Source organism: Lactuca saligna, chromosome 5 (genome assembly GCF_052625555.1).
Source record: "Lactuca saligna cultivar CGN05327 chromosome 5, ASM5262555v1, whole genome shotgun sequence".
Taxonomy (NCBI): Eukaryota; Viridiplantae; Streptophyta; class Magnoliopsida; order Asterales; family Asteraceae; genus Lactuca; species Lactuca saligna.
In genome coordinates this window covers 294,867,843-294,885,437 of record NC_136421.1, presented here as the reverse complement: position 1 = coordinate 294,885,437, position 17,595 = coordinate 294,867,843, and the positions used below count along the sequence as shown (strand labels likewise).

The window sequence follows — 17,595 nt, the reverse complement described above, 5'->3', positions numbered from 1 at the left end:
AAAATTAGGGATGAGCATCGGAACCGGGTATCTGCTTTCGGAACCGGAACCGGCTTGGAACTGCCGGTTCCGAAACTGGAACCGCCTTAAGCGGTTCCGGTTCCGAAACTGGAACCGCCTTAAGCGGTTCCGGTTCCGGTTCCTAAAGTTACGGAACCGCCTTAAGTGGTTCCGGTTCCGGTTCTCGTTTTTTAGGAACCGCTACCCGCTGGGTAACCGCCGGAACCGGTATATATATATATATATATATATATATATATATATATATATATATATATATATATATATATATATATATATATATTGGTATCTAGTATGAATATATGTGTGCGCTATTTTGACCGATTTAGAAAATATTGATCCGATTTTGTCCATTTTTGTTCCGAATTTATTCGATTCCGACCGAAATAAATTATAGTTTTATTGAAATTTTTTAATAAATTTGATGTAACCGGGTTACCCGCTCCTGGAACCGGAACCGCCGGTTCTGGGACTGGTTCCAAAAATTGAAGAACTGCCTAGACCGGTTCCGGTTCCGGTTCTAACTTTCTAGGAACCGCCGGTTCCGGTTCCGGTTCCGGTTCTCGCCAAATGAGGCGGGTACCCGCCTACGCTCATCCCTAGTCAAAATTATCTCTTTTATCGGGTTTCATGGTCTCGTCACGAATTTCTCGCTGCTTAGAGCAACCATTTTTCTACGACGGAACTGAGAGAGAGGTAAAAATCAAGGTTGAAAGTTCGAAAGAAAGATTCGAAAATGATAAGGAATGATAGTAATTATGGGTATTTAATGCTAATTGCTTGACATTATTTATAGTCTATAAAATCATAAATATGCCATCAATACATGATTTAATATTTTGATATAATGCCTATAACAATACAATTCTAAAAAGTTTTTTAGTTATGCATATATTTACTCAATCTCTTACTCCATATATAATGAATTTATGTCGATGCAAGTGTGATAGAAAAATCGCTCGTCAATGGCACCCATGAAAACCTCATTTTTATTGCTAGTTTTTTGTATTGTCACAATAGATGCATTCCCAATTGCTAAGTCAAAAAACAAGGTTTGTCTAGTAAGATGGAAAATGTATATCATCGATGAAATAGGTGATCCTATCAATGTTCATATACAATCACATGATGATGATCTTGGAGTTCGAACACTTGTACCCAGAGCTATTTCAACTGGACTTTCTGTGTGAATTGGAATTCATCCACTCTATTTTACGCTCATTTCTACTGGAATTCTAAAGAATCTTTTTTTAATGTTTTTAGTATGTCCATTAGTAAGCAATATTGTAGGAATGATAAGTATTTGAAACCACAATGTATTTGGTTAGTCAGAGAAGATGAGTTTTATTTGTCCCAACTTAATAATCTGTTTCCACAAGGATGGACAAAGTTACATGATTGGTCGTCTTGACTAATTATTTACTTTAAGTTTACATATTAAAATATATTATAAAAAAATAAAATTAATTTCATCTAATTTTGAGTGTATGAGTGAGGATTTTATCCCTAAAACAATAATGCATACAAGTGGAGGGGAATCTCCATGGGTTGTAGCGGTTTCGTAATCTTGTATTTTAATTACTTAAAATGTAGAGAGGTAGAGAGGGATAGAGGGAAAGAAGCTCATTGGATGTGGTGGTTCGGACTTCCCACCACAATTGACCATGAAATCTTCAACCACTAGCTCTACCACTTAACACTCGGGTGGTGTTCACAACAGTGGTTTGTAGCCAGGCAGACCACGATGAGTTTCATGGCCAGTATACCAGTGAGCCTAAAAGGAATAGAGGAAGGGTGAAGTGAGTCCCCTTACCAACCATCCGCCAAATAGCAAACTTGTTAGTTTGAGATCCATTAAAATAACCAAAGTTCTACCAAATTTAATACTACCCGCAATCCACTTCCTCCATTTGTCCCCGAAATTCATTTGCCCAATATTGAATCTAGAAAATCTCAAAACATCTTTTCAATATCAACTTTAAAAATCATTTTTAATTTTGCCTTTTTCGTCTAACTACATATTTCATTGATAATGAACGGACCATAAGATGCTTTGCATTCCACATATGTCAATTGTTCGCAACTAACAACCGAGAGAATGACTTTTTTAGGCAGTTGCCGAGGATTTTATAAATGACTTTAACAAAACATAGGACAAAACTAAAGGGACGATAGTCTTTTTTAATGTTGTGGGATCTCGAAGAATCTTGAATCGTGAGAATATAAAGAGATATAAGAGGCATTACAACCTCTACAGTTTCCGTAAAAAAAAATGTGTTAACATACCATATTCACCTCTACTGGCATTGTTAATATAAAAACCAAAAATAAAAAATAAAACAATGTAAGAAGTCGGGTCAGCCCAATAATAGAGCTAAGTTCCACTGTAGATAAACTGATAAAAGCTCATCCAGGCCCGAATAACCAAATACCCGATCTGAATTCTGAACCAAAAAGACTTGTCCAAGTCGGGTTTTGAGGACATATCATGGGAGTGGTTGCAAAAGGGCAAGGCACAAAAACATGGCAGATAAAGGTACTGGCACGCTTGTATATTAGATAATATAGTAATACCCATGTACCTTATAAAAAGTAGGGAACACCCCCACCCCTACCCCTGGGTATATGGAATTGGGGCAGAGAATATCTACACACATGCTTGTCACCTTACTTTTTCAAGTACTGGAATCCATCTTTTCCTAAATAATAAAATCTCAAAACAGCAAAAAGACAGATGTGCTTTCTAGTTACAAGAAAATCGTGACCAAATTTTGGGTATGGAATATGGATTATTTCTGGACATTATTAACAATAACAGATAAATATTTAAACTTGTATTATTTTCATTAGAGGACCAAGCACGAGACAAGTAAACATTATGCATTAAGTTAAATTTTTTGTTTTTTTTTTTTTTTGCACATAACAAGAAAATTAATAGGCTCTACAGATTTATGCTCTACTTAAGTTGTAAGAGTACCTAAAAGTTTAATTCAGCTGAAAATTATTGGAAGCCATTGATGGGGACATGTTTCTTCCCCTGCTGCTGCTTTTTCCAGATTTACTCCTTCTAGTAGAGTTCCTAAATGGCGTCAAATACAGCCTTAATAAACCATTATTATCAAGATCACTAGTTGAATACCTTGTGCTCCTGTTCCTATCCAACACAAAGTTTCTTGAATTCATAGAATTTGTGTTTCGATCAAGTTTTGGATTTGAATTCACATTTTCTGGAATTTCTTCTAAGTTCTTCTTGTGACTCCATAGATTACACACCTTTCTCCATTTACTTGGTATTGCCTTTTTATGCGTGTTTGATGAGTTGTTGACTGATGTTGAAATCGGTGTGTTTGAAACAGATACAGATGCAATGTTGCTGTTCTTGGTTGATTTCAAATGCCAATCTTTTAATTCGTTTTCGGTGATCACCAGCTTTGTTCCTTGGAAGATAACATCGTTTGCAGGTGATACTCTGGCATTTGAGGCGGATTTCACTTCATCTCCTCCTAATCCGGTTGTTTTGGTGCTGAAACTCTTCATGGAGCTTGAACTGCTTCCTCTATTTGATGTAGACGCGTCTGAATTAGAGTTAGACTGACCAGAACTAGCTCCATCTTCACTTATGGAATGCATTTGCAGGTTTTCCATGGTGGTAGTTGTGCCCCTGTTTACAGGAGGAGGTATGATCATGCTGTCGACAATGGACAGCATTGGTGTAAGGCGAGGAATTGTTCTTGCGATCATGTATCCATCCCAAGAGGATCTGTGTTCATCAAAGGAAAATCTTGGATCTTCAACAGACAGTCTATGAGCATCGATTGAAAACCTGGGTTCTGTATCGCAAGATCGACGACCTAATCCGTAGTCTGCTACCTCAGATTGGGTATCTCTGAATTGCCCTAATTTCGACCTATCAATGTCGGTTCCGCCATTGCAGTCTCTGTTTTGCTTCTTTTGCTTCTGTTTTTGTCTCCATTTTCGTAACTTCTGACTGAACACAGAAGCTGTTTCCCAAAAATTCCTCCTCTTGTTCTGCAATTCGATATCAATGAACTCCTTCATCGTCTTCAGATCCCCTTCTTCAATGTCGCCATCATCATCAACTTCATTTCGCACAAAAACATCACCAGAAACCCTAATTCCATTGTTATCGTCATCGTCATCGTCATCGTGTTCTTCTTCGTCGTCGTCTTCTTCATCTTCCTTCGTCTCCAACACCGGCTCTGCAAAGCTCGAGAACCCTAAATTCCTCGATTCGACCCTCGCAACACCACCTCCTCCTTTCTTCGTATCATCGACGACGAACAGATCCGAGAGAGTACTACGACCTCTTACATCACACGACTTTCTCCGTTGATCCGTAACCAAACCGTTCAAACTCTCGCCTTTCTCAGCAGCAACAGACTTGCTCCGTCGCAGCCCCGGAGCAGCCGTGGACGAAGAAGCACCCGCGTGGCCTCTGGTACGGCGGCTACAAACGGCTACCTTCTCAACTTCAGCTTCAGCAGCAGATGAATCTAAACCGGCAAGACGGTCTCGTAGGCACAATGCACAGAACCCCGTCACGGGTTCACTAGGGTGACGGTGGCAGGCGGAGAGACGCCGAGGACGATTACGATTTCTGGTAGTGGTACGGATTTGGGGATCCGGCATCATTGACAGAAGCAGAAGCGTTGGTGTGTAACGGCTCAGAAATGGATCATAATTAAGGGTTTCTGTAAGAAATTGATTTTAGGGTAACTGTAGTAAGGCGTACTCTGTACTGCAAACCAGAGAGAGAGAGAGAGAGAGAGAGAGAGAGTGCTGACAAAAAGGAATCCGAGTATTAGCAGAGAAACCCTTCATAAACCTCACCACCCGCCATAGAAGAACAATATATCTTTTCGCTACATTATGTGGTTTAATAATAATAATAATGTTTTACCAAGTTTCACGTTTCTTCCCCCAACTTCATTTTTTTTTAATTGTCCAACATAACTTTATGTAAACGCTATGTGGTACTACCTACATGGTTTTGGGGTGCATCATATATATCCCCGCATGTGAAAGTCGTGCTCCTTACATTATATTTTGCAAGATTTACGTTGTAATATCGGTTTGGATTTGGATCGGAATATATTTTTCTTCAAACTCACCCGCAATGTTTTATTTGTGTAATCCTTATTATAATTAATTTTGATTAAGATATTAATCATTGAATCAATTTGAATTTCCTAACATTAACTGTAATTTATAGATGTAAACCTAAATAATTATGAAAAAAAAAAAAAAAAAAAACTTAAGAGGAAAAACCATGTACAACTAGATACACAAGATCATAAAGGGACTAACATATGTATGATGTGATCATTCACATAAAACAAGATGAATAGATGAAATTGTGATACTTCTTGCGACCAAGTAAGAGTTGACGACGCTTTGACTTCATGGATAAGCATCGTAAACCTTCCAAAAGCTTTCAGATAATGCCGACTCCTAGGATTTTACCTAGTAAACAAAGTGTGATGTGGCAACCTATGATACGTTAGATGTCGTCATTAGTTTGGTTTTTTAGGGTTTTTAGATTAATATAAACGTGACTTCTCATGTCCTATTTTTTCAACACGAAAAAATCTAAGATCTCTTCTCCTCTCTGCTCTCTATGTGAATTCGGCTAGCATGTTGTTCTAGATACTCTCTTCTGTTGTGTTTCCAAGTATTCGTTTTGCGTTTATCGATTCTTTTATAGTTGTTGAAAAGAACGATAATCTGAATTAACTCATAGGGTTTTACCTAACACTTACAACCATAGAGTGTCACAAAGTACATGCAGTAGGGGTGTTCAAAAAAATATTCGTCTCTGGAATCAGATGCAAATTTGTCTGAATTTATGAATATTCTATTTTTCGGATTTGGATAGTCATTTTATTAGTTTTTGGGTATATAATAATCGAAATATTTATTTTTCTAATTCAAAAAAAAAAAAATAATGACTTATGTTTTTTCATTTAAATTTTTTAATACTAAGGTTATGTTATAGAGCCTTTTCATTTAGTTTTTGTTTATGGTAAGTTAATCTATTTTACATAAGTAGCTAATTAATCAAATAAAAATAAATAAAACAATCGTGCTTTATGGTATGAAATTTTGGATATATGGTTTTGAACACCTTTTAACTTTAAAAAGATGATGATATTATACTTTTGAATTGATGGCAGTAACAATGGGGGATGTTAAATTTACGGTTATTTTAACCAACCTACAAATTCGTTGATGTTGTTATCTTATTTATTTAATAATTTAATACATATTTATCGGGTTATAAAGGATGTTTGATACACTCAATATGGGCATTATTTTAGCATGTTGACTAAAATTAGAACCAGAACAAATCATTATGTAATCCAGGTCTAAGAGTATGTATAGAGAAACTTATCAGGTTCCATTGGCATTAGAACATTAGAACATGGGTAAAAGCGAAGAAAACAGAGGTGGAACATTTATGATAAAAGAAAGCTTGGGTGTGAAATGTATCAAAAGTGAAAAGTAAGGGGGCTAAAAAGTGAAACTTAATATTCTGAGATCTGGAAACTTTACTCCGGTGGTACTAGACTCTTGGTACCTTGTGTGAGTGTGGTTTAGAGTTGCCGCTGACCGCGGGCAGCCAACAGGATGCACGTGCATTCTGCCCAAACATAGGGAAGTGTGCGTATGCATTACCCGAAATACGATGCCTCGTGTAACCTCATTTATCGGGACTTTGGATACTTTCGTGAAGAAGTAAAGGTATCTTCTCCAAACAAAATACTAACAACAAATGTCAAATATCAAATAATCTTTAATATTAGTACAAAATATCAACACAGCATCCAACATTTTACAATACAACTGGAAATCACATATTTGACTAGATTTTAAAAATGGTACATGTGGTTTAGGCCGTTGCTAGTACCGGCAACAAGCACGTTCAAGATTTACGTGGCAGACTATTGACTGTGAACTCCATTCCATTGGTATGTGATGGTAGATTTCGAGTTTTTAGAATATCAATAAACTTTGATATTTTTTAGGATCCTGATTGCAATCATTTTTTAAAATCTGTTATTTTGATCTTATGGTTTTGGGTATCACTAAATTAGATTTGAATAATCTAAAAATGACAATTTAAAAGTCATGTCACTTTTGAATTGCTTATGATCAATTTCATATACATGAGAGTTCAACCCTTTTTCTGAAACTTTTACATTCCATTTATACAAGGAATAAAGTGGTTAAAATTCGGTTACACTAAAGTTAACGCAAAAAACGGTAGTTTTTGGACATAGTTGACGCTTACATCATCATGATGTCATAAGTAAGTTTTAACGGAAAAGTGCATAGTTGGAGTCATTCATGATACTATAAAAAAATATGTTTAGGTTTCGAGGCGCTATCCCTTGACCCTATCCGCTAACGGAACCACCGCTAGGGAATCTTCCCATTGGGCCCCATTAGGGAGCTGCCCCTGGAACCCGTCGGGGGAGTTGCCCCTTGGAACCTTGTACCTAGGAAAGCTGCCCTCGGACCCCCGTATCCCAAGTTCATATTTATCATTCCGAGTGTGCACGATACACCTCCAATCTCGGTGAGTAACAGAACTCAACCTATCTCAGTAGTAATACTAACTACATTAAAATATGTTGATAACACTAAAATCACCAACATGTGATACGCCATGGTCGTGGTTAATTGTGGTTTACAGTATGAGTTACAATGGCGAATATAAAGAAAGTGACGTCTGACTTCGCTAACTAGCCATCAACGGTTATAATTCGATTTTTTTACTTTTTTTTTAATATATATTTATTATACATACCACTCCATACAGCCATATGTTTACACCATTTTCTTCTTCATCTATTTGGACAAACATTTTCTAAAGTTTTACTTGTTTGAGAAAAACAAAGATTGCATGGTTATGGACAGATACATCATGGGTTGATTCAGAGCAACATTAGATTTGGGGATGGTCTTGTCAATTAAGAAGTGGAAGGGAGATGCTCGAGTTTAGAAACTTTCTAACATATTCGCTAATTTCTAGTTGTGTGGTGCTTTTGACAAATGGATGTGGATGGGTGGCTCGACAGGGTATTCTCAGTTAAATCATTGAGAAATATTATTGACTATTCAGGTTCTTGTGAGGTGATGAATTGCAATTGGGTTAATTGGCTTTCTTTGAAAATTAATTACTTCGTTTGGAGATTGTTTAAAGAAAGGTTAACAACACATCATAATCTAATCAAAAAAGGCATTCACATCTCCTCCAACCTTTGTTCCTTCTGTAACTCTGTTGAGGAAAGCATCGAGCACGCTTTTTTCTCCTATAGCTTCGTTACATACATGTGGAATTGGTTGATCAAATGGTGTGGTCTTATTGGAGATGGTTCGACTTCTTTGATGTATTTGATGGAGCTCCATGATTCAATTGCAACTGGAAAGAACTAGAAGAAATTGGTTTTGGCAATCATTTATACTACCCTTTGAATTAGTTGGAAGGTGTGTAATGCTTTGATCTTCAAAAATGAAAGGCGAGTTGGTATGTCGGTGGCGGATGATATTTGCAGTGGTTCTATTGATTATATCAGTTCAGTTCTAAGTTTCGTAATGTAGATTGGTTTGTTTGTTGTATGTCCCCGACTTTAAACTATATTGTTTCCTAATTTGAGCTTCTTGCTTAAGTCCTTTATTTTTTGTGCTAATGCAATTTGTCCATCGTTCAAAAAAACATATACACATTTCTATTGTGTAACGTCCCAAAATTTGCAATAAAATTTAACTTTTTAAAACAACATAAGTTTAACTAAAAATCATAACTTTTATTAAAGAAAGTTTCAAAACCAATCCCCGATATCAAAATAATACAAAAATATCATTGTAAATTTATAAGCTTTAAAACGAAAAGAAAAACATAGTCCAACGTATTATAAAATATATGGTAGGTGCATTTTATTCACTTATTTTGCATGTTTATTCTCGTCATTTCATAGCATTCTACTCCATAATTCTTGCATTTAGTTAATTATTTGGAAATTTGCATATTTTATTGACTATTATATGTGCATCTTATGCACCTATTTGGCATGTTTATTCCTGTCCTTTCATAGCATTCAATTTCATAATTTTTGCATTTAGTTAATTATTTGAGCAACTGCATATTTTATTGAGAATGCCTAGTACTTCACTATTTTTGATTTATTTTGTAACCATTATGGAACATGGAGTTTGGAGCATAGAGCATGGATCTTGAAGCTTTGAACATTGGAGCTTGAAGATAAGATGGACTGATTATGCAATGGAATAAAGCATGAAGATATAATATGAGTCGTTGCATATCATCATAGCAAATGAGTATGTTTGAAACACGGGTCGTGTCACACCGACACGTGTCGTGTTTGTCATTTTTATCACATATTTAAGCAACATGACTCATGGTGAAGGTAGACCGGAGATGGAGCCAAGTGTGAAGACTTATTGGAATTTTATCAAAAAGGCATGGTCATGTTAAAAACACATGGTCAAAACACAAGGCAATGCTAAAAACACATGGTCATGCTAAAATACATGGTCATGATAAAATTACATAGGCAAAAAGGCATGACCATGCTAAAAACGCATGGTCTTATGGCAAGCACGTAAGTAGTTAATAAAATAAGGGAAGTCGTCATTTTTCATAAGAGACGGTTTTCGGAGCATCTTTGGGGGCGATTTTGGGAGATTTCTTGGAGATTTTGAGAAGACCAAATTATTGCAAAGATTTTTTATTTCTATTTGTAAGAATTAAATGTTGATTTAATATAAGATTGACTTCTTGATTACTCGATGAACAATAAATCGAATATGAAGAATACTTATTTGAAAGGATAAATAATTTCAGAGGATTGAAGATGATGATGTCTTTTTGTGATAATACTAAACTTCCCGTAATGGTGTCTGTGATCAGATCTGATAGATGTATTTTCACACACTAGATGATGGTGTTCTATAATGAGAAAAATTGAAGAGGCGGAAGAATGATCGATTGATGATCTGCACGTATTGTAATCTCTATATATAGTATGTGAATGAATCAATTTTACACCTTATGGGAAAGTCTTTAGAACCACAAAAATTTAGCCCTCAATTGATGGAAAAAATTCATATCCATCATATTACATATAATAAATCACAAGGACCTAATATGTCATATGGAAAATGTAACGCTTGGTTTATGTGTTATTCAGTTTTCAGCATTTTTAGACTTTTGCGCTGGAACTCAAAGAGTTGGGGAGTTCCAACTTATCGAGTAGAGATCATTTTGGACGCGGAATGAAGGGTCTACTCGACGAGTAGACACTGGAAAGGAAAACCCTAATTTGATGGGTTTGTTCCCTATTTAAAGGCCTTAAGCCTCATTTGTAGCCTCCCTTATCACTCCTATTTGTCCAGAGAAGCCCTAAATCGTGTCTCATCTCCCATTTTGAGTGTGTGAGGGCTTAAGGAGTGCCTTTTTGGTGTTTATGTGAAGAAGCTTGAAGTGGTTGGTACATAGTTGAAGGGAGATGTTGTAGATCCGGTGTTTACTCTGTTGTGGCAACCATTTTAAGGTATAAAGTTGAAACCTTGACCTTCCATTGCCTAGATTTTCTTCTATGAAAGTTTATGGCCATATTAGTCTAGTTTCGTACCATTCTTGGTTTTAAGGATGATATGAGGATATGGATTTAGATCTTGACATCTCAGGGCCTTTGGGGACTTAAAGTTGCCAACTTTATCAAGTATTAGCCCTCTTTCATGCTCTAACTCCCTTGACAAGTTTTGACTAAGTGTTTTTAGCCTTTGATGCCTTTCATGGATGTAAAGTTAGCAACATTATGTGGTATCTTAACCCTAAGGGGGTTGGATCCGTAGTTGGGGCTTTAGATTCGACTGTAAATGGGTTAAATATGTTGAGACAGGGGAAACTCGACGTGGTGGGTCGGGTTTTCCCGATTTCTGGATACTGAGCAAACTCAGTTAGCCGATGAGATAACTCGACGGGTAGGCTAGGGTCTTTCCTGGTTTTCTGAACATTGAAGGTACTCGACGAGTTGGGTCAACTAGACTATTGACCTTAACTGTTGACTTTGACTTTGAGCAAGTTAGTCCCAAAGGGGTGCTTAGAGTAAAGCACATTATAATGAAGGGGATTATGGGATTAGAGTAAGGCCCATAAGGGGTGGGGGCCCAATTTGGAAAATTAGGCCATTGATGGATTTATGGACATTATAGTGTTGAGCTTTTGTTTTGGGCTTGGGCCTTAGTTTTAGATCATACTAGGCCAGGGGTAGAATCATTATTTTACCCCATGTATGGATTAAGGATTATAGTATGGAACTTAATTGCTAATTAGGTATACCGATTGGTATTGACAGCTCGGGAAGTCGGTGGGGCGGCAGCTAAGGATGCCATTCAGGAAGCTTTTGCATTCGAGGTGAGTCTCCTCACCATACCAATGGGTCGAAAGCACCAAGGTCGGCCCAATCAGTCAGTTGAGATGATTATTGTAGAATAATTATTGATATGCCTAGTATGTATGTAAATGTGTCGGTACTTTGTTGGTTAGGCATAGAAGACCTCAGGGGGGAGCCCATGGAAGTTATATATTAGACAATATAGGGAGCTCATGGCATTCTAAGTAAGACCACCGGGGGGGCTTGGCATATAGGTGTAAGACCCTGGGGGAGCCCACGACATCCTGGAGTAAGACCCTAGAGGGAGTCCACGACATCCTTATATGTTTATATATGAGTGTTATGTAGTATGATAGTTATGTTCTGTGATATGCGATATGTTTTTTGACTTTGTGTAATTTACATGGAAGACCCTGGAGGGAGCCCGTGGCATTTGAATATCAGACCATAAAGGGAGCCCATGACATTCCAGGTAAAGACAATGGGGGGAGCCCATGGTACTTGGATGTTAGATCATGTGGGGGAGCCCATGGCATTCCAAGAAAACACCATAGGAGGAGCCCATGACTATGACATCCCCATTTTCACGGCCATAAAATACCGATTTGTTTATGCTTTGTTTTAAAACCAGAGTAATCATTTACAGAAAACAGTTGCGGAATTTGTTCCCAAAACAAAATGTGATAAGAATTTATCAAAGTATTTATTTAAATAAATGTATTTTCATTAAATAACAAAATCTCGAGATGTCATGTTCCGATACCGACCAAAATCATAAATAGTATAAAATAGACCTTACAACAGTTATTTATAACTACTAATCTATAATCCAAAATCTATCGTCAAGTCCACCAACTTATACTCTTGTGCCATTACCTTTAATGCAAAGAAAACTGAGTGCGTCAGGCTTGGGAGTCTGGTGAACATATAGGGTTTCAGCCCACAATAATATAATTATTATATTTAATCATAAAACAATCAACCTAGTTACCCATCCCCATTATCCTCTTTATTTCTTAAGGTTTTACCATAAGAATCAACTATCCTTTATTCATTCGTTCCTGAGGATTTACCTAATGAATTGGTACGAAGTCCATTGCTGCCAAAGTTTATCTATCAGGTACTAAATCCACAGTTATCAGGCACTAACTCCATAGTCACCAAGGTTCACTTAACAAGCGCTAACTCCATAGTCGCCAAGGTTTACTCAATAAGTGCCAACTCCATAGTCGCCAAGGTTTACTCAACATGCGCTAACTCCATAGTTGCCAAGGTTTACTCAACAAGGATCTTTCATCACACATCAACTATCCATCTACCCATGTTCTGCCCAATATATTTGTAGATAACAATATATATACAAGTTAACTCATTTAAAACCTATATAAAACATTCATTCCGCCTATCTCAAATAAACAAACAATATATAAACACATAGCACATATTTCATAGCAAATACTTCGTATTTATGTGTTAGAAGAAAGTAACTACACACTCACATGATTAGACGATGCTCGGACAACACTACGGCTTGTAAAAGTAGTATTCTTCGGTAGATCATCACAAAAACTGGCTTCTCGCAGGCAGAGCTTCAGCTCATAAACTCTTTTCTTCTCAGGATCTTCGGGCTTCGGGACTTAATTTGGGTCTCGGGATGATACTAGGGCTTCGGGGGTTAAAATAGGGCTTAGAGAGAGTATCGGGAGTGGGAGAGTAAGAGATGAGCAACCAAACTCGGCTGCCCCTTGAATTCTATTTATAGGGCAAAAATGCTAGATTCACCTCGTGAGCCACATATGCTCACCTCGTGAGCTCGATACATCATTGTGTTCATCATGGCCACTTGCCCTATAAGACATCCATCATCTGCTCACCTCGTGAGCCACTAATGCTCACTTCGTGAGCTTTGACACAGCCTTGGGGTTCACGCCCCGAACTTCATAAATTTATAACTTTCGCATAACATCTCCATTTTCGATGTTATTTATATCCACGCGCAGGTGAGATTATGATCTACAACTCTCGTCAAGACTCCGTTGGCTAATTTTGACTTTATTTTTATTGTATTATTTTTAGTAGGCCGGAACAGGAAAACTCCGTTCGAAATTTATAACTCCTTCATTTGAACTTCGTTTTTGTCTGTCTTTTAACCGCTGGGATACTATCAACGAGATCTTCAATTCTCGTTTAGATTGTTTCAACTAAATATCGCTCGACCTCATATGCGAACTTCGGGTTGTACACTGCTAAGCCGAAACTTCGAAAATCATAACTTCTTCATACGAAGTCATATTTGGGCGTTCTTTTCATGCACGCTCTCGGTTTAACGTATTCTACGACTTTCATTTAGATGGCTAAGGTCAAATATCGCTCTAACGTAAATTCACTATTTACATCGCATTGTGTCATGCCGGTTCTGTCGCGAAACTTCAACAGGTCATAACTTCTTTGTTATAACTCGGATTTCGGCGTTCTTTATATGCACGGAAACCTTGTGACATATACTATAACTTGTTTATGATTATTCATTCTAAACACTCTTCTATAAAAAATTCATTTTTGACGCTTATCGTCTCTAATTTGACTAGCTCGGATCTACGGGCATTACAATTATCTCCCCCTTTCGATGATTACGTCCCAGAATCATCAACGAAATAAGGCTTGTATAATGATTCCATATGTTATTTCTTCATCCTAGGTAATAACTATATCTCCTATGTTTCCTCGAAAGAGCATCTAACTCTAGGGCTTCTTGACTGCTAGACGATGCTCAATCTTGCATCTGCTTTTCGTACTATGTTGGACTTTCAACCATAACCTTCAAGTTACAAAATAATTCCTTATTATGGACTCCTTTTTCTTCTTAGGATAAGTACTTCCCCTTATCTATTGTAACAGATTGATGGGTCATGTTCTAATGACCTCTTATCGTATGATGCAACAATTTGACTCAAGTCTCTTAGAGTCAAATTCCAAAATAAAATATACCTTCCTTCATATTCTAATGTGATATGATCATATTTTAGCATGTAGCATTTCAATCTTCTGACTTAAGTCAAATGCTACATCGTATTTGGTTCTCGAAACCACGTAACAAACTCATCGTAGTCGGACTCAATTCGATATGACCACTAGGTTCGGAATAACAACCATCTTACTAGTCATTACCGAAACAATGGTAATGACATACTCGAATAAAACATAATCAATTACAAGCTTCTTGGTAACCTTGTGACTTTCCCTGATCCAAGCGTGAGTCATGTGCTTCCAGTAGTATATATCTCTACTACCATTCACACCTACTCATACTCGTCCCAAGTATTGTCTCGCAGTCAACCAAGTCACCATACATCAAACATATAATCATTCAACACATCGGATACAAAACCAGTGTTTATATTATTTCTTGAAATGATTACTCAAAAGTTCAAGTTCACCTTATACTATGCCTCTAACATGCTATGCTTCCTAATACAGACTTTATATATTAATATGAAGTCTTCATCTTTTAATCCTCCCATCGTTTTCTGCTTCATCGAGGAGCATGTGGAATGCCCTTGGCTGTGGCAGTGTGTTTTTCTTTAGGCAGTCTTTAGAAATATGCCCTTCTTTATTACATCTGTAGCACACCTTCTTGATGGGTGCACACTTGTTGGAGTAATGTCCTTTCTTCCCATATTTTTAGCAAGTCATCTCCTCGCTATATTTCCCGAAGTGTTTCTTTTTACACTTCTCACACCATTTAGCTTCATCTCTTCCCTTAGACTTCGAGAATTTGCTTTCTTTGTCGATCGTTGAAGATCCTTCATGTTTCTTTTTCTCTCCAAATTCAGCTCTCTCCAGACCCTTTTTTTATTTGGGTCTCAACATTCTTGGCTGCCCAGATGGTGGCTTTCAAAGTGGTTGCTTGCTTGACTATCGGACCAAAGTCCGCTGGTAATCCATTGGCAAATTTGTTGACCTTGGAAAGTTCGGTTGGAATTAGGTATGGAATAAGCTTCATTTTCTCCGTAAAGCTTGTAGTGTATTCAGTGACGTTCAATTTTTCCTTCTTTAGATTCTGGAACTCATTGTTGATTTCCAGAAAATCCTGCTCAGAGCAGTATTGCATTTCCAGTTGCACCACGAACTCTTCCCAATTCCCAAGACATCTTGCTAGCTTACCCCTTGGGCATCGAACCAGCCAGTAACTTCCACCAGCTAGGTTCTCCAGATTTTAACAGATGAATTGCAAGAGCGGTCTTCTGTCTGTTGCTACACTCTGAACTTTCAAACATTGTCTCCATCTTGGAGATCCAGTCCATGACTTGCACCGGTGTCGGGCTCCAAGAAAGACACGGTGGTTTGGATGCCATGAAATCCTTGTACTTGCATCCACGTCCGTCATTTCCTCCATCCTGGTTGTTTTGGCGAACTATTGGTGGGTTGGCTTGACTAACGGTCCCACTGTAGTTTCCTCCTTCAGACCGCCCTCCATTTACTTCGGGCTCTTCAACTTGAGTTGATAATTCTTCACGATTCTGCCTAATCAGACGTCTGGTTTCATCCATCTGACTATCCAACATTGCCTGGATCATCATTTGAACTCCGGCCATTATCATTGGCTCAGGTGCTATTGCTGGTTCAATCAAAGGTGCTTGATTCTTGTGTTTGTCAGCGTTTCTAACTCCACTTCTTGTTCTCACCATTGTTGATCTATACACCGAATAAGGTGAATTTAGATCCTCATTCATGGTAGATATTCAAATCATCATTATCACTCCGAAACGTTTACATGCTAGTTCTAATATCGTAGTCGTACGCTTAGAATCCTAAACACATAAGGTTTCCAGACCCGGTCGGCAACAGACCATAGATCCGAACAAATAATATCATATATGGAAAACATATAACATTTAGCACATAGAAGAATTTTAGGAAACTTTCCTAAAATATATAAGTGCTCGTGTCTAAAATATGGTAGACCCTCATCTCACAATCATTGCTTAGCATTCTAAGTTTAAATCTAGAAATCCTACAGATTTTCTAGTTCTCTTAAACTAATGCTCTGTTGCCAACTGTGAAATCCCCATTTTCATGGTCAGAAAAGACCGATTTGTTTATGCTTTGTTTTAAAATCAAAGTAATCGTTTATAGAAAACAGTTGCAGAATTTGTTCCCAAAACAAAACGTGATAAGAATTTATCAAATCATTTCTTTAATGAAATGTATTTTCATTAAATAACAAAATCTTGGGATGTCATGTACCGATACTGATAACAATATAAAATAAACCTTACAACAGTTATTTATAACTACTGATCTATAATCCAAAATCTCTCGTCAAGTCCACCAACTTATACTCTTGTGTCATTACCTGTAATGCAAAGAAAACTTAGTGGGTTAGGCTTGGGAGCCTGGTGAACATATAGGGTTTTCAACCCACAATAAAATAATTATTATATTTAATCATCAAACAATCAACCCAATTACCCATACCCATTATCCTCTTTATTTCTTAAGGTTTTACCCTAAGAATCAATTGTCCTTTATTCATTCGTTCCTAAGGAATTGACACGAAGTCCATTGCTGCCAAAGTTTATCTATCAGGTACTAAATCCATAGCTATCAGACGCTAACCCCATAGTCACCAAGGTTCACTTAACAAGCACTAACTCCATAGTCGCCAAGGTTTACTCAATAAGCGCTAACTCCATAGTCGCCAATGTTTACTCAACAAGCGCTAACTCCATAGTCGCCAAGGTTTACTCAACAAGGATCTTTCATCACACATCAACTATTCCATCTACCTATGATATGCCCAACATATTTGTTTATAACAATATATATACAAGTTAACTCATTTAAAACCTATATAAAACATTTATTCCACCCATCTCAAATATACAAACAATATATAAACACATAGCACTATTTCATAACAAATATTTCGTATTTATGTGTTCGAAGAAAATAACTACACACTCACATGATTAGAAGATGCTCGGACAACACTACGGCTTGTAAAAGTAGTATTCTTCGGTAGATATGGAAGATCATCACAAAAACCGGCTTCCCGCAGGCAGAGCTTCGACTCAGAAACCCTTTTCTTCTCAGGATCTTCGGGCTTCGGGACTTGATTCGGGTCTCA

The 17,595-nt window shown here is 37.2% G+C and overlaps 1 protein-coding gene across 1 annotated transcript; it reads right to left on the bottom strand.

Moving 5' to 3' along the window:
• Window positions 1-2,844: 2,844 nt before the first annotated feature.
• LOC145048261 (protein OCTOPUS-like) lies at window positions 2,845-4,904 on the bottom strand. Its single transcript, XM_078996707.1, has one exon. The coding sequence runs from the start codon at window positions 4,672-4,674 to the stop codon at window positions 3,007-3,009; it is 1,668 nt and encodes a 555-aa protein (XP_078852833.1). The 5' UTR covers window positions 4,675-4,904; the 3' UTR covers window positions 2,845-3,006.
• Between the last annotated feature and the right edge of the window lie 12,691 nt (window positions 4,905-17,595).